We start from the raw sequence: 18,630 nt of genomic DNA, 5'->3' as shown, positions 1-18,630 counted from the left end.
TATGACCGACTGTGGAGACTATAAATTGAGATTTCCATGGCTTTGGCTGATAAAAGTGCAAACAGAACTGCAAGGACTTGAGTTCATAAGTATGGCACAAAGCAGTATTGACACAATATCAATAGCGTGTCATCTGGAAAGATTTTAAAATAAAACATTGGGAATGAAAAACAACAGAAGCATTATATCCTCAGTAGACTGAATCACCAAAGAATCTTTCCAATTGCTCAGTCACAAATATAAGCATGAATCCAGGTACAACTTTCTGCAGCCAATAAACAGGTCTAATTTTTTTAATCAATATTTTGAATGTTTTGGGGGGTTTTAAACAGCCACATGCACAAAACCAGAAAATGCTTATTAAAAGAAAAATGAACATACTGCAATTTCATATAATTTCACGTCTTCTCCCATCAATAGTTATGATTATTTCTTTTTAAGTGGCAACTTAGGAGTAACAGGAGTTTAAGTCTCCAAAATATAGGGCATCTGAGGCTGAAAAATCCAATCATCCACAGTAAATAGGAGCTTTCCCTTTTTAAGTGCCATCAACTTCTGCAGAATCTAGGCTTTCACTTAAAAAAAAAAAAAAAAGAGATTCCATCCCGTATGGTTCCAGTAATCTTGCCGATAAAACCTTAGCGTCTTCTTACGTCTGTACACACCTCCGGTGCTTCTGCTGCAGCAGAGGAAAAACAGAACGGTCGGGTCCGTTTTTAGTGCTGCTGTTCGAACCTCATGAGCAGCAGTGAAACCAACCAGATTCGAGACAGCTGCATCCTTCTGCAACTTGGGAAAGTTCTGAGCAACTGGAGAGGCAGGAACTTGGGCTATACGGGGATGGGGGGAGGGGGACCCACAATGGAGGTTGGGAGAAGGATGAATTAGTAGAGATCCTCCCTTGTAGAAGCCAGGAGCCTGCACAATGTGAGAGGGGAGGAGAGAGCATGTGAACATTCAATATCCCGTCCAGCAACCAGAGACAGATGATGTAGATGTTTGAAGCTTGTAGTCTGAGGCTACAAAAGAGGGAGCCACTGAAAAGGGTCCAAGGACAGCATCCTTGCAGGAATCCCAACAGCTACCCTTTCCTTGCAGGTGAGTGGGGGAAGGGCTTGATTTCTGAATTGGGCATTGCCTCTGGAGTGTGGCTCATCTTAGTGCCTACTGGGTGTTTGGCAAAGTTTTCAAGTCTCATATTTGAGCAGCAGAAAGAGAAAGAAAATAAAGAAGTCAGAGAAGTGGTGAAGCAGGTTGGTCCATCCTGGCCTGCCCAGAATGCAGGGTGGAGAGGAGGGGCAGGGTCACCCCCATGAAAGATTGACAGTGGCTGTTGGCAAATGGCATCCCTCTGTTAAGGAAGCTGCTATTGCTTAGTGCCCAGCACTTCTTCCAGGAGCTGGGATTAGCTAGTCAACAAGGGAGCCACAGGCGGAGTGTTCCTCGTTTTGATCCAGTCTCCATAGCTGCAAAAGGGTCTGTGGTCTTTGCCAAGCCTGGGAATACTGCAGGCTCATTAGGAGGCCCAGTTAGAGCACAGAAAATGGGAACTGAGGCCTGCCCCTCCTCATCCCCTTCACCGCTGCCAGGACAGGTTGTTTTTAGAAGAGCTCCTGTATTACGGTTCAACAAAGCTGCAGCCAAAAAATACTATTTGTCTGTCCTCACTGCCTCCCTGCCATTCGCAAGCAACATTTTACATGTTTTATTAAAAGGGAAAGTTGTTCTGACAGTACGGTACTAATTAACACAGCACATGACTCTTTCATTCCATCCGAGTGCTGGGGGCAAGGCTGCACAGGTATTTCTCATCGTGTCTGGTATTAATGGCCAACGAAGATTAATTATCTCATACCCAATTTTTAACGACAGGCTAGACACTATCTGAGGTACAGTCAGAAAGATTTGATTTCCCCAACCTATGGTCCCCAGGGAGTCGCTATTTTCCTCAGCTGGTCTCGCTCAAGTGTATGGTTGCCAGATGCTATTTCCTACTCATTAAACTGGAATCAACACCACACCAAGGTCTGCCAGGATGCTGGCAGACAGATCTGTGACACTTCAGAAGTCAAGTGCTCTGAAAAGTTCAAAGAAAATATAACACTACACCACACATCTGGAAATCTAAGGCTCACTACATCAAGCACACCTCAAAAGTTGAGATGCCAAGATTAATAATGAAACTACAGCGTAATAGGCTGACCTGTGTTCTCATTTACATCAGTTGAACCCCAGCAAAACCACTCTAACCAAGGGTAGAAGTTAGCTGAATACCTTTAGATTTTAAGTTCTTCGGGACAGAAGTTTTGCTTTATGGTATTTATATTTTTGGTTGGGTTTTTTTGTTTGTTTTTTTTTTAAAAACCCACTGTGTACATCTATCAGCCTGTGTAAGTAACTTATTTCCCCTTTTCCCAGCTCCAACCTAGCCATTCTGGTCCATGCATTTGTAAGCTCCAGGTCCCACAATCTTAATGTACTGTACCTAGGAATGCGGACACCAGCCCTGAAAAGAGATTCCATTTAGTTCAGAATGCAGCCCCCCTCCTTAACGATACAGGTTAGTCAACCTCTCCCCTTGGGAGTTCACTTGCTTCACTAACTCCCCAGGGAAGGGGAGAAAGAGTCACATTTAAGATTTCAGTCCTGATGTTCAAGGCCCTCCATGGAGATAGGCACCTCTCTCCGCTGCAGTCATGACCTCCCACAACAGCAACATACCTCAGAAGCAATGAAACAGCCTACCTTGCAATGGCAGGTGAAATAACTTGGTAACCAACTGCGGAACTTGCTTCTGCAAGAGATCAGAATGGCCACAGACCTTGCCACATTCAAAACAAACATCTCATGGCTTCAGTGTCATTTCCCCACAACAAAGCAAACCAAAAGGATGGAGTAGAGAGGGGGAGAGGGAGAAAAACAGAAATGTATTCAATCTAACTTTTAGAAGTTGTAATGCACTCAGGTACTATGGTGATAGGCACAGTTTAAATGCCTAGAATAAGAGAGAATAGAATAATGGTCCATGTGCAACCCCAACTTGGATACTTTTTAATTAGTGCATGGAAGGCAGACAAAGATGTGATTTTAGATGTTGTCCATTGTACACTGGAAGTTCCCTATCCTTCCGTGCTTGTCTTGATAGACACTGGCACTGGCCACACAAAATGAACAAAGTCAACCAGATATTGCATTAGGCAAGGACTGTTCTGTTTAGATGTGCAGACGAGCTCTCAAATTAGCTACTATAACTTGAACAAGCCATCAGGAGAAAGGTTTCCTCTGGAATTCCTCATGGAGTTACTGACAGATTTCTTTAATGTAAGACTTGGTCCCCAGACCTAGTAAACAACAGCTTCAGTTCTCTAAACCTCAGTGTCCTATTTCAGCAGCAAACCCCAAATTATTTCCTTCCCAAGTATCACAAATATCTGGAAAAGTCAGGACATTTATTTCCATGCATTTGAAATAAGAACTTTGTCATTCTGTCCTCCGAACTGGAACAGCTACTTATTTGAACTTATGGGACTGATTTTGGATCTCTTACGGTTCTAATGCTCAGGGTTCATATGTTGTGTCATCAGGTATTGTTTCAACTATTGAAGAAAGATTTCACACATGTGCTTTACAGCATTAGAGAATCTCCTTAGGACAGAAAAAACTAAAGCTGCACATCTATGATTAAAATGGAAGAAAAACAACACACTTTCATGCTAAATACTCAAAAGAGTTCTGGCAAATGCCTCAATATGTTGTATTAATAACAATAAAAACAAGAAGGGTGTGTAACAAGTTAGGGATGAAAGGGCTACTAAAAAGCTTTGACCTTATGCAATTTCCATAAGGGCACTCCAATTTTAGCTCTGTGCACCGAGAAATCCCCGCTTGGCCTCAAGAGTGAGCATCTTATAATCTCATATTTACATTTCATAAATTATACATCAACTTCAAGCCATGAAAACCTCTTCCCAAATAAGGAGAATCTATTTTTTCTTTATTATTCTCTGACTTTTATAAATTGATATGCATCATCTGGGACACAGATTTTTTCAGCTTTCCTAACAATATATTTATAAACAAAACAAATGTGAAATGTGTTTACTGATCACATTTTTGTTTTAGTACTTTAATTTATTTTTATGTTCATTAAAAAACCCAGATACTCTAGGAAGTGGACTTTGTACTATGTAGACTGCAGTACTCAATCCACAGACCTGGGTTAGTCTGGAAATGGTGGTAGTGTGACCTTTCTCACACTGTCTGGCTATCGTACCTGAATCTGATCTAACAGGGGCTAACTAGAAGGATTAGGGGGAAGTTCAGCCTCTAAGCTTTTTCCATCCTTGACCACTCTGCTGAAAGTACCAAATCAGAAAATGTAAGTGTCAACTGTGGTATTGACTTTATTTACATGCTATACCGCAATCTCAAACAAACACCAAGGCCAGGTCTACATGACAAAGTTCAACATAGCTGTGTCAACAGAAGCGTAGTAGTAACTACCGTAATAATATAGCATTAGTATGGTGTTATTATACTGACAGAAAAACCCCTTCGATCAGCATAAGATGTGTCTACATTAGAGGCCTCTGCTGGGATTGGTATACAGGCAAAGCAATTTTATGTAGACAAGGGCTGGCTAAAGATATAATCTACTATGGCTAAATCAGAGGAGAATGACAAGCAAGTCCCAATACAGCATGGGTCTCCATGGGGACTACTCACATGCTTAAGTATCTTTCTGCATCGGGGCTACAGAGCTGGGGGTCATCAGCATGCTGACGACACAACAACCCACATATCCTCACTAACTCCTCCCGGTGGCCTTATATGCATGTGAAAGAAAAGGGGAGACAAGATGGAACTGTGAAGAACCACGTGAGAACCAGCACTCCATTTTGAAACGGCTTAGCAAAAACAGCCGCCTCGTGTTAATGGTACCAAAGGCAGCTAATAACTGTTCAACTTAACTCTATAGGTAGGCTTAGCCAAATTCAATTTTATTTATTTATTTTTATCATTTCAACAGATACTGATAGTTACATTTAAGCATTTTTTTTTGGCTATTTTTATCCATTTAAATTTTCACAGTTGTGGAAAGATATGGGAGGCTCAGACTATGAGCGCATTGGACAATAATTATTTAATGACAGTAGATGCTGAGATTCAAAAAGTTAAAGCTTTGTGAGCATTAAAATACAAATTGCCAACATATATGTCAAAATATACACAGCAAATAGCCTTAAATCAAATTCTAATAAGTTCTCTCAAGCAGCATTTTTCTTACCTGGCCTATCGTGAATTTCGATTATTATTGATGGAAATATTTTTTCTTTGTGCGTGTTCGGTGAAATCAATGTTCATTGACATTTATCAATAAAAATCTCATTCTTCCAAGCCTATCTATAGGTTTTATATTACACACTTTTCAATGTTACGTAAAAGTCCATCCCTTTTCCCTTCCTAGACATGGCCATATTCTTGACATGTCAAGAATTATGTTTGCATTTGTACAAATAAATTGAAAGATAAAAGTTTCTACTTAGAAAAAAAAAATCTTATAAGTAAAGACAATTGCTAATAAGTATTAAAATACATTTAAATATAAACATGCTACTGCAGTACCAAATTATTTTGAACTGGGAAGAAGAGAGTTAGAAAAATATGCTCCAAACAACAATACAATATTTGAATCTATAAATCTAAAAGTGCTATTGAATGAAATACTGAAAGTCATATTACTGGAAACATTTTACCCAGCTCATCACGAACTAAAAGCCTGCCGCTTGCCTTTTGCAGGTCAAGTCTGTAATGCTGGAAAATCAGCCTGTGTGCTAAAAAACGGACTAAACATGCACTGTCTCATTAATGCTCTGAAGTGTAGAACAGTTTTAGTACAACAGATGTTTTGTTCAGCATTACAATCCAGGTTGGAGATTAGAAATGTTTTATGGTTCAACACAAAGATTAAAATGAGTCTCTGAGAGAGATGCAGATTAGGAATAAGCCTAAAAGGCTAGAGGTAAGAAGGGGGCACACTCACCACATTTAATTTATGAGTAGTTCCAAGAACATGGAACAAAATCTTTCAGTTTTGCAATTTCAGTAACACAGGCTGTAGAGTTAGAGAGGCAAAGTGGGGGACGATAAATCAGGACTTCATGCTGTGCACCAGGCTCAAATTAACTCTTGCACTTCCTGGAAATGGTTCTTTTACCTTGGTAATGCAATTATCAGATAGCAATCACAAGGGAGGCAAATTACAATACCTGTGTTTAAAACAGCGACCCCTATTGCTCCTCTTTGGTGGGGGAGAACTACCCACTCTTCAGTTAACCACTGGCCCTTCAGGCTTTTCACACTTTCCAAAAAGGAGAATAGCTGATGATGCTTAGATATAATGGGCAGTTGAATTAACATTCAATTACAACATGGCCCAATGTCATTCCATAGATACAAAAAGGAGGAGTGTCAGGTTTGGCAGTGAACTCGGAAGTATCTTTCCCCTACAGGTGTCCCAAAGTGGCGACTCCTTTGATCTACAGGTATTAGTGCAGCAACACACCCATAAAAGTTCTGAGCAACCCTAATTGAAGAGAAATGGGAAACTGTATGCAAGAGAGACTAAAGTGATTTAGAAATACCAAATTAGAAATACCAAATACTCTACATGTTAATCTATCACTAGAGTAGCTTGTATTTATTTTTATCTGATGTTCTTCATTAAACTTCTACCTTCACCTTCCTAATCAAAGCAGTCATCACATTTGCCTACAGCAAAGTCAGCTCTCAAGATAAATTATTTCTCAAGACAAGGTCACTTTATTCAGTTTATGATAGGAATTTGTATTGATTAAACCTTTAATATAGTTGAGTTACCATCTCCAAACTCCAGCACAGCTTATCCTGTACATATAAAAATATAGTAATTTAGGAAGGTAGACAGGCTTGCCATTACATACCCCTGTGTAGCCACAAAGACTCACCCAATGCAGGGGCAAATGAAGGAAGCTTATTAATCACCAGAATTATTCAGTTGATCCTCTCTCTGCTTCCTTTGGGGCTCTTGTGTCCAATTTAGACACTTTTTTTTTCTGATTAGCATTGTTTAAAGCTCTATTGTGCAATTTTAAAGGAATTATATGCAAGAGATTCTACTGCGGATAAGACTCCTCATAGGGTTTTACCATTCTCCCTTTTCTTTAAGGCCCCCAATAACATTTGAAGACTATCCAAGGATATCTAGAATTTCTGATTTACCTACTCTGATATTTGTTTAAAAAACTGTATATAAACAAAAAGAAAAGGAGTACTTGTGGCACCTTAGAGACTAACCAATTTATTTGAGCATGAGCTTTCGTGAGCTACAGCTCACTTCATCAGATACGGTATGCATCTGATGAAGTGAGCTGTAGCTCACGAAAGCTCATGCTCAAATAAATTGGTTAGTCTCTAAGGTGCCACAAGTACTCCTTTTCTTTTTGCGAATACAGACTAACACGGCTGTTCCTCTGAAACCTGTATATAAACACAATCTCTGAAGTAATGTAACTCTACTGACACCTAGTGTTACGTGTGCTCTTCCAGGAATAAAGAATGTGCTTTTTAAAAAGAAAACGTATTGAAGAAAGACTGAGCAATCCTCAGTCTCCAATTCCAGAAGCAGTCTCCGTTATTGCAAAAAGACTGCCCATAAAAAGGAGATACAGGCAAGATCAACACATGGAAAATGTACAACTTGCCTTGGGTAAAACCCTGTATGAACTCAAGTCCATCACGGTTTGTCTTATGCTATTATGCATTGAGATATGTTTTTGGTTATCATGCTAAAACAGTGCTGCTTTATCATGCCAATTTTTACGAACAGTCAAAGAGTCATCATGGTGATAAGGGAGAAAATTATATAAGTATACAGTAGTAAAAAAGCATCAGGGATTACAGCCACCATTTGTATTCCAGAGACATTAGACCGTGTCAGTTCCATGATACAAGAGGACCGATATGAATATGCAACAGCAACTGTCGTTCTAGAATGAAACGGAAAACCCCAACATAACTCCACGAATAATTATCTTTACCCTAGAGGGTAGGGAATCCTCATCACCTGAGAGGAACTAAATTCTCAGAGTTCTCTAGTCGGATCCAGTGCATCACAGCAGTGCTGTCCCTACTTCTCATTAGCCTCCCACGCTGCTCAGGGTTTAATCTGGCAGCACTCTAGTTCCTCAGAAAAACTAGTTTGCCTGTAGATCACCCCATGCACCCACCCATGTACAAGAGCCCCAAAATGTCAAAAGTCTTGATTGTAAAATAAAAAGCAAATACATTAAAAAAAAAACGATCTATGACTCATGATTAAAAGGCAGCCTTAATGAAGAATGTACTATAAATGCAGCTCCACATGACACATACGTGACCTTTAGCAAGACAGTAGGCAGCTTCCAAGAAGCCAGGGGACTGAAGAAAAATTATTTAACTTTGCAGGAGCAATTCAGAAAGCATTAAGACCTTATGACAAAAGTCAGCTGTACCGTGTGATACAGAACAAGGTAAAGCCCCAAGCCACCCAACTGTCAGCAGGGCACGTCCACCCTGAGAACTGTACAAGTGTCTCCCCTCGCTCTGAATTAGAGCCTTCTAATGGCTTACCTGCTTCGGGTCCGTCGTGGCAGCAGGGGATTCCAGTTCTATAGTCACAGGACCATCATTCTGGATGTTTACCTGCATGTAGGCTCCAAACTTGCCATCTGAAAATGAAAAGAAAAAAAATGTCACAGAACTCTTGAAAGAAGGCTGCGCCCTGAGGGATCACACTATGGAAAAAGTGGGATCGACATTTTTTTTAAATGGCTTTTTATGTTAGGCCTTTATTCCTATATGTAGGTGCCTAGATAAATGGCCTGACTTTCAAGAGTGTTGAGCACCCAGCAACTTCCTAGAATGAAATGCTTATAAATAAATTAAGCAGAAATAAACACTCATGCTTTCATCTAATAAAAATGTAATGCAATGTAATTTGGGGAAGGGACCATTTTTTTGTTCTGTGTTTGAATGGAGTTCTTGTCCATTACTAGGGGTCCAAGGCACTATGATAATACAATAAATAATAGCTTCATAGCCTGTTTTGGTAAATGGGGGCTCTCTGAAGCCTGTCGCCTCTGATATACACATTGCGTGAAGTGGGAAAAGGTAGGGATGTGGTTTACGATCGAGGGGTGAATGCTGAGCTGAGTGAATGCTGAAAGTATAACAGAGCTTCCAATACAGAAAGAGAAACCTGATGGGTAGACTGAGCTCTTAGTTCATGCTAGAATGGCACACAAGAGACAGTGCTCTTTCAGTCAGAGAATAAAGATGCAGCATGTATTTGTGTTTTTGAAACCATGCCAGGAAGTCAGGGTGGTAGAGGGCCATGTTTCTGGTCTGTATTTGGAGGATAAGAGGCAAGAACACAGTATTTAACGATAATAAGCAGCTAAAATGGAGGGTGGCATACAGGCTTTATGGGGTGGCTGGATAAAGGTTCATCGCTCATATTGGAAAGATATAGGAGGCAGTGGGGGGGGAGAGGGAGGGAGGGTGGGGGGTAGACTTCATGAAGTGAGCTGTAGCTCACGAAAGCTTATGTTCAAATAAATTTGTTAGTCTCTAAGGTGCCACAAGTCCTCCTTTTCTTTTATCTATTTACAGCATTTTTTCCTAGGGTGCCCACTACACCATGGATTAGTGCCTGGGCACTCCACTTCCCACCAAACTTGGTCTCAAAAAGAATCATAGAATCATAGAATATCAGGGTTGGAAGGGACCTCAGGAGGTCATCTAGTCTAACCCCCTGCTCGAAGCAGGACCAATCCCCAATTAAATCATCCCAGCCAGGGCTTTGTCAAGTCTGACCTTAAAAACTTCTAAGGAAGGAGATTCTACCACCTCCCTAGGTAACGCATTCCAGTGTTTCACCACCCTCCGCGTGAAAAAGTTTTTCCTAATATCCAACCTAAACCTCCCCCACTGCAACTTGAGACCATTACTCCTTGTCCTGTCCTCTTCTACCACTGAGAATAGTCTAGAACCATCCTCTCTGGAACCACCTCTCAGGTAGTTGAAAGCAGCTATCAAATCCCCCCTCATTCTTCTCTTCTGCAGACTAAACAATCCCAATTCCCTCAACCTCTCCTCATAAGTCATGTGTTCCAGACCCCTAATCATTTTTGTTGCCCTTCGCTGGACTCTCTCCAATTTATCCACATCCTTCTTGTAGTGTGGGGCCCAAAACTGGACACAGTACTCCAGATGAGGCCTTACCAATGTCGAATAGAGGGGAACGATCATGTTCCTCGGTCTGCTCGCTATACCCCTACTTATACAGCCCAAAATGCCATTGGCCTTCTTGGCAACAAGGGCACACTGCTGACTCATATCCAGCTTCTCGTCCACTGTCACCCCTAGGTCCTTTTCCGCAGAACTGCTGCCTAGCCATTCGGTCCCTAGTCGGTAGCGGTGCATTGGGTTCTTCCGTCCTAAGTGCAGGACCCTGCACTTATCCTTATTGAACCTCATCAGATTTCTTTTGGCCCAATCCTCCAATTTGTCTAGGTCCCTCTGTATCCTATCCCTGCCCTCCAGCGTATCTACCACTCCTCCTAGTTTAGTGTCATCCGCAAATTTGCTGAGAGTGCAATCCACACCATCCTCCAGATCATTTTTGAAGATATTGAACAAAACCGGCCCCAAGACTGACCCCTGGGGCAGTCCACTTGACACCGGCTGCCAACTAGACATGGAGCCATTGATCACTACCCGTTGAGCCCGACAATCTAGCCAACTTTCTACCCACCTTATAGTGCATTCATCCAGCCCATACTTCGCTGCAGTCTCGGGTTTTTCTCTGTACAAATTTTCTCCTGTCCTTTTCTGCCTGTTCCTTTTCCTTCTCGTCCCTCCTTTATTTCTCCTGCAGCTCTTTACATTTCTTCAGCTTCCTCCATCCCAAGTTTGTCCCCCTGCCCCCCGTACTCTCCTTGTCTCCCTTCCTTCCTATGCAGTTCAGATTGCTCCTATGCTAGACCCAACACATTCCCTCTCCCGATGCATGAGCTTCAGTCTCCTTTTTAGGCCTGCCGTAGAGACAGGAGGTGGCAACACAGAGAGAAAAACTGTGTGTAATGCCTCGTGGGAGAGGGAAGAGGATACCAGACAGATAGAGAGGAACAGTTCCCCAGAGGCTCCTTTACCACTGAACACGGGTAGCTGGAAACCCCTTAAGTAGCCTGGAGCACCCCTAGGCTGGAACAGATCACTGACGCGCTGCCTTATGACAATGCTACCAGAGCTTAATTGTTTTGGTGAAGAACATCTGCAAAAACGTTGTGCTATTTTGGATAATGCTTGAAAAGGATTTTCAGCAGATAGGAAATAGCCACATGTCAAAATTTGCTACTCCAAGTTTTTGTGCATGCTGAGCCAGTCTCTGATGGAACTTCTGATTCCGAGCAAGCGCCTCCTCAAAATTACGGACTAAAATGAGTTAAAGCTCCCCAAGCACAAGGGCTTCTTCCATTCTTCAAAGTGGTGAAAAACCCCGGGGGAAAATGTTTCCCCTGACCTTGGATTAGTGTTCCCAGCACAGATGTGCATTAAGCCACGTCTAATAGATCAGACGTTAGCGGACAGTAGAGGTGACGTGGGAAAGCCCCATTTCTGACTGTGTAACATACCTGAAGAAATGTTCTGAGACCCTTTTTCTGTTTGCCAGATACAAGCTGAGTTTTGCTACGAATATGAATCCCAACTGGCCCATTGCAGGTGCATACATTCGGAATCTCAGCAGAAATACCATGTTTCTGTTGCTCAGCAGGCCACCCCGCAAACAGTCCATCCAGGGGTACCGCGCGGCCCTGTGTCATGTAGATCCCAGCTCCAAGGCAGCTCTCCGGGAAAGTGCAAGGGGCTGCGCGTGAGGCAGAGGAGTGGCATGGGTTTGGCCACAGCAGGTCCCACCCTGCGTGCTCATGGGAAGAGAGGGTCTTCAGAACACAACTGCCTATACTGTACATTCTGTGGCAGTGGCTGAAGCCAGCCTGCACAGCGCTTCACACCCTCCCTTCAGGCCGAGAGGCTGAAGATTATTCTCGCCCTCCCAAACTCCCATGTTGTTTCCCAGTCCTTTGCTTGGGCTCTGAACTGCAGGTGGGGGTTTGAACAAATCTTTCCACACAGATGGGAGCAACTTGCTTTGAACAACGGTAACCAGATCAGTACCGAAGCTGCTAGTTTCTTTCTGATAATCAAAGATGTAACAACGCACTGCCGCTCTTTGGGGGCTAAAAGTCACAACGTTCCAAAACACAATGCAAAATGAGATTTCTTGCAATGGAAACTCACTAATGACTTCCCTAAGGACTGACAATGATGAAGAATTACTGCTTTAAAAAAAGCTATGACAAACCTGATTTTCCATTCAAAAAAAGATACCATGAAATATTCACTATCCTGAGGAAATGCCATTCTATTCTCAATTGCTAACTAGCTACGCAGCAAAAATACCAAGTAATAATGGAAAATAAAACAAATTTATGAGACTGAATTGCTACCAAGCAAGCAAAAAACAGACCTGATCTCCCTTGTACTGCCTCTTTCTCAATTTGCAAACTTGCAGGAGACTGGAACATGAAAGGGGACCCCCACGGGGAGATGACGTCAGAGCAATCAAAAAGCCACAATCATTATAATTCTTTTGCACATTTCTTAAACTCTTTGCCACCCACAACAGATTAAAACCCACAGAGAAACCCCAGATCGTTTTTCTATATTTGTGGCCCAGAGGTTTGCTGGTGAATCACATGGGCAAATGTTTTCTGGGACTATTATAAATGATTCCCAGCTGAAAAATAAGTTTCAGAACTCTGAATTTAACAATGGTTAACCAATAGCCATGTTCACAGACCTAAAGTCTAAATACCTATTCAAATGTTTAGGGAAAATCTCTTTGCATTTATATCGATTATGGCACAGTACATCTTACAGGTTTGGTTCCCACTCAGAGGGAGAGGTTCCTGTTTCTGATAAACACATTAAATCTGGAACTCTAGCATTAAACATAGGCTAGCAGGGATGGTCCACACCAATACCCAAAAAAATATGCAAAGTAGTTACATGTTTACAATAGCTTCTCCAGGAAGTGACTATAAACCCTGGATGAACTTGTACCAAAAAGGTGATTATTATTTGTATGTTACATATGCCCATATTACGCAGATGGCACCAGGTTTATAGCCCCATAGTTAAAATTGGATGAATTGTTTTGATTCAAACAACATTCACCTCAGGCAGACGCCAAGCTTGTCAAATTTCAGTCCAAAAGATAAACAGAATTAAAAAAGATAAGAGCTACTGAAAACATCATCTTAAAATGGAAACACTTGCTGCTAATGCTCTGGCTCCTTATACTTAAGGCTTGGTCTACACTAGAGCTTACTTTGGTATGACTCACACCGTGTGAATAATCCACACCCCTGAGTGACGTAAGTGACACTGACCTAAGCGCGGGTGTGGACAGTGCTACATCGGTGGGAGAGCTTCTCCCATTGGCATGGTGTGTCTTCACCAGACGCGCTGCACTGCTGTAACGCTGCTGATGTAGACGTGCCCTGTCTATATCTCCCTGCCCTGGAGCCTCTGTTTCTACAAAGGTCAAAGCAGAGTGGTACTTCAAAATGGCATAATAATGAAAGGAAAGCCAGCTTTCGTTCTATGCAGCTTCACTCTCTCATGGGATCTCACAGACAAAGTGAGGAGGAAGACCACCTTAGCTAGAAAGTCTCCAGAGAGTCTGTCATCCCTCCCGGGGGCAGTTGCTAGCAGTTATTTGGCTTGCGAGTCAGCTTTCCAAGTACTCGGTCACAGACCATGCTCTGGCGGCTGCACTGGATAGCACGGTGCTTCAGACGGGATGGGATTTCTATCACTTCCTTGCACCTCATCAATACTGTTCTGGAAGAGCAAGTGAAAGATGATGGAACTACGAGTTCTCTACAGCCTTCATAGACAGGCTCGTTTTGGTCTCTCTACCTGTTTCTAAGGCATGTATTCTCCTTCAGCAGGAGTCACCATTTTCTTCATACACGTGGCAACTGCTGCCTCTATTTTGGGTACCTGTACCAGAAGTTGCTCCTTTTAGCAAAAGCTGAGATACTTCCTTACCTGTCAGTTCAGACATCCTCTCTTAGCGGGCGCTTCTCATTCAGATGTAATGATTCCTGAAGGCATGAGTTGAGAGGCAAGCCTGGCCCCACCTAACTGCAGGAGGGAAAAATACTTGCCTGACAGCAGTACCTCTCTCCATCTTGCCTAGCTGTTGGCATAACACGGTACCAACACACCTGGACACAGTGCCAAGCTAGACAACGGAGAACAGACTGTTCTCTGACCCTGCATATGACTTCTTGAGTTCTGATCATTCCTTTCTTCCTTTGACAAGGGAAGGAAGCATAAGATTCTGTGGAAGAGTCCAAATCCCTGCGATGCTTCCTGGATTTCTTTTATATTTTTGGTGGACTTCCTGTATTGTCCATAGAAGACATGGAGACAAGACCATCTAGGTGCTATTTCTTGGACAAGGCCTTTCTAGGGGGAGGCAGTTCCCTCGGTCTTCTGAAGTGTTGTGAAGCACCAAGGGATTGCTGGGTAATAATCCTGACCAGGGCTTGGGAAAGGATAGCTGTGGAGTGGCCACAGCTAGAGGGAGAAAACTAGCTTGTCTGCTCAGAGTCAGCATAACCCACCTTAGCACTTTGGGGCTGCACCAGGAATGAAGGAAGCGGGAGTTGTGAAGGCAGTGCCTAGCTTCCCTTGTGCTCTCAGGTCTGCCTGTTGAGATAGCTGACGAGGTAACAAGATATTTAGTCCAGACGGAACCATGATGACCATCTAATCTGACCTCCTACGTAACACAGGCCACATCCAGTGATTCCTGCATCAAACAGGAAAATTTGTAGCTGAGCTCGTGAATGTTTTAGGGCAGTGTTTCCCAAACTAGGGACGCCGCTTGTGCAGGGAAAGTCCCTGGCAGGCCCGGGCGGTTTGTTTACCTGCCACGTCCGCAGGTTCAGTCGATCACGGCTCCCACCGGCCGCGGTTCACTGTGCCCGGCCAATGGGGGCTGTGGAAAGCGGCGGCCAGTACGTCTCTCGGCTCGCGCCGCTTCCCACAGCTCCCATTGGCCTGCAGCGGCGAACCACGGCCGGGGGGAGCCACGATCGGCCGAACCTGCAGACACGGCAGGTAAACAAACCGGCCTGGCCCACCAGGGGCTTTCCCTGCACAAGCGGCGTCCCTAGTTTGGGAAACACTGTTTTAGAAAAACAGCCAGTCTCGATTTGCAGACTCCAAGTCATGCAGAGTGTACAACATCCCTTGGCAAGCTACTCCAATGGTTAATTTCCTTTCCTGTAACAAATACACATCTATTTCTTTTTGAATATTTTTACGTCAACTTCCAGCCATTGGATTTTGGTATGCCTATATCTATTAGATTTAGGAGCCCTCTCATCAAATACCTTCTCCCTGCCTATGCACTTATCAATTGACCAAAATACCTTTCAACTTTCTCTTTGATACAATACGCTTATAGGCATTACTCTATGTGTAAAAATTTAATTAAAATCACAAGTTCATTTTTGCTTACATCATCACCCTCTTAATTTTTTTAAATCCTTTTCCTTTAGAGGTTTCTATGTGTGGTACCTCCAGGGCCACAGAATTTTTTTTTCTTTTCTGTATTTAAGGTGAAACAAACAAGACATTTCTGAGATATGAGACTTTAAAAATAGAAGTAATTTGCTTTTAGAATATTCTTTGGACACATCTCTCAGACAGCATGGCCTAGAAACTTCATATTTGTTTTATTCATAAATCTATCTAAGGATATGTCTGCACTGCGCAATTAAACCCAAGCTCTCATCCAGGTTTTGGCCTTAACTCCCCTACTGTCCACACAAAGACCTCTGACCTGGGTTTGGAGGTGTTTTAAGCCCAGGTTTGCTGGCTCAGCTGGGGATGTGGGCTAGAGCCTGGGTTCCAGTTTGACTTTGGCTGTAACCTTCAGGCTAAATCATTCAAGTGCTAATAGTCCTCCAATACCCTTCCCACAATTCTCTCCCTCCCAAAGGACAGACATGTTCTCTTGGAATTGACACAAACAGCTGAAAAAGAATCTTAGAGCTTCTCAAAGAACCATAGGCTATGCCCCCAGACGGGAGAAGTGCAGAAATAGTGAGGCCACAGTAACTCAAGCATTGCTTTGCAGTCGGCACGCTCATATCTGGGCTAGGCTAACCTGGATTCCAATCACATGGGTTAATTGGGTAGTGTAGACATAGTCTTAGATAATTATCTCCTCCCCTGGCCCTCATTTCCATAATATATTCGAGGAACTGAACCTGGGTCCCCGACTAGTTCTCTGGCCAGTAGACCATTCCTCCCATTATCCCTCATAAAATCTAATGCACAGAATAATTTCTGGCAATGTAGGCTGCTGACTTTTGGAAGTTTTCAGTACAGATGTCAGGATATTTGAATGGTCCATCACGTCCTAGACTGGTTATTACAACTTTGCCAAAGGTCTGGTGAGCTCCACAAGCCCCACTGGTGTATCTCTTCACTGAATATGAAAGCTCCGTTAGCTACAGTGCTCCAGCTCAGCAAGATTATTACAGTTTGCGACTGCCATCAGCCAAACTACCGGGTGTACTAGGAAGAGAGCCTGAGAATAAGCCCTTGCATCAGAGGCCTGGTATGAGACAGGACCTGCTCACAGAATCTAGCAAAAACAGGGCTAATATTGCAGAAATACACATTCCTAAGAAGTGCTAAGGACAGAGCACTCACGCAAACATACCCCGATATCAAGTGGTACCAAAACATCCCAATATCGAGGATGGTACAAAAACATTCCCCAAGGATAACAGGAACACACTGACCTCCTAAAAGGTAAGGTCAGGATGACAGTACGTAATAGAAATGTTTCGATCGAACCAACATGTACAAGGTGGTGGGTGATAATTAGCCATGTCTGGAGGCAATAACTATGTCAGAGGCAGCACATAATTTGTTTGTATCAGGGTATAAAGATGTATCTCAGAGGGAGTATCTTTGTCCAGCCAAGGGGGGAATGGAAAGTCCCACCATTCACTGAGCTACGTCCGTAGTTACAAGCATACGTGTCTTAGTATCCTCGTAGAGTCTGCCAGGTGCTATTACTGTGCTTTGTTGACAATAAACCTGGCCTGGTGCCTTCGTACCTTAACGGATCTTTTGGTCATTGGGTGGTTCACTCAATGTCTGTGATGCCGGCTGTCTGCACAGAGCTGGGGCAGCACACAGACTGTTTACAAACTTCAGAAAGTTTCAAATATTCTGGCAAAGGCATAGCACTCTGTAAGCCACAAATTGCTGGAGGAGATTTTAATATCCATCAGCAGAATTAGACTCAATAGGACACAGACTGGAACAGCCTCCAGAAAGTATAAATTAGTAGATGGTTCTTTTAACTGAGCTAGTTTGAAATGTGTATTACCTGGCACAGTAGTGAGGACAGCAATTCCCGACCCATCACACAACACTATTACAGACAGTGTGCATTTTTAAACATACAATTGCAGCAAGACAGAGCAGAAATCAAAGCTATTTTTAAAGTAAAAGCAGACATTCAAGAGGCAGTGGTGATTACTATTTTATTTCAAGTGCACAACTATTATGTTACTTGGGGACAGGGGGGAGAGAAAGAGAGAGCATTTAAAAGATTGCTGTCAAAATATAAGAAGCCTCAAAGTGAAGCGCTGTGGTATGAGAGTTCAGAACCAATGAAACAGAATATTCCACAAAGCCAGAAAACAAAGCTAGATATGCCAAACCTTCTATATTTCATTCTTTGGGGGAAAACACACCTATGGTTTTCAGTTTAATTTCACTGAGAGATGAGGATTCAACCAAGCAAAGTCAGTACTGGACCAGATTCTGGTCTCGTTGACTTCCAGGGAAGTTTTGTTACTGCCTTCAGTGAGCACAAAAACAGGCCCCTTACTTAGTAATAACTTGACATACACATAAAAAGAAATATGTGATGTAGGCTTTAACGATGGTGGATAAGAAGCAGTCTGAAAGCTAGAGTTTAAAATTTCAGGACGCAAGAACGCTGTGATTTCATCAGATTTAGGTTTCCTATATTATGTGTCAAAACTGAAGCGTCTATCAGAACAACATTACTTAGATCATTATCAGCATATTAACTGCAAAAAAATATTATACTAAGACACTGGAAAGCTGACACGAGACTGACATTTTAGGAATGGATTTCATCACTAGCAGACACAATCTCTTTTGAAAGTCCATACGATACACAGGTATCTGGGATAATTATGGTTCATATACTGTCAATCAGGAGATTAACCCTTAAACCTTTCCCTATCTACCATTCTTCTCCTTACTTTTCTGCTTTCCTCTTAAGCAGGATGAAGCAGACCTGTACAATACGAGTTATATTTTTATACTTCAATCTACCCTATTAGCGATAGCAAAATTAACACCAATGTTCTTGCTGTATACACTTGTTTGCTATACAGTTATACTAAAAAT

At 42.6% G+C, this 18,630-nt stretch overlaps 1 protein-coding gene across 2 annotated transcripts in view; it reads right to left on the bottom strand.

Annotated features, from left to right (window-relative positions):
* The window catches only part of DTD1 (D-aminoacyl-tRNA deacylase 1), a 98,545-nt gene that overhangs the window by 70,347 nt on the left and 9,568 nt on the right, over positions 1-18,630 (bottom strand). For both annotated transcript variants that reach the window (XR_007355573.2, XM_048842457.2), the window contains exon 4: positions 8,650-8,747. Coding sequence is in view for 1 of the 2 variants with exons in the window: in XM_048842457.2 (XP_048698414.1) it covers positions 8,650-8,747 (98 nt within the window). In the remaining variant the exon portion in view is untranslated. The remainder of the gene's footprint in view (positions 1-8,649; positions 8,748-18,630) is intronic.

The sequence above is a fragment of the Caretta caretta genome, chromosome 3 (genome assembly GCF_965140235.1).
Source record: "Caretta caretta isolate rCarCar2 chromosome 3, rCarCar1.hap1, whole genome shotgun sequence".
NCBI lineage: Eukaryota > Metazoa > Chordata > Testudines > Cheloniidae > Caretta > Caretta caretta.
The sequence above is the reverse complement of the archived record's forward strand: the minus strand, read 5'-3'. Positions and strand labels throughout refer to the sequence as shown.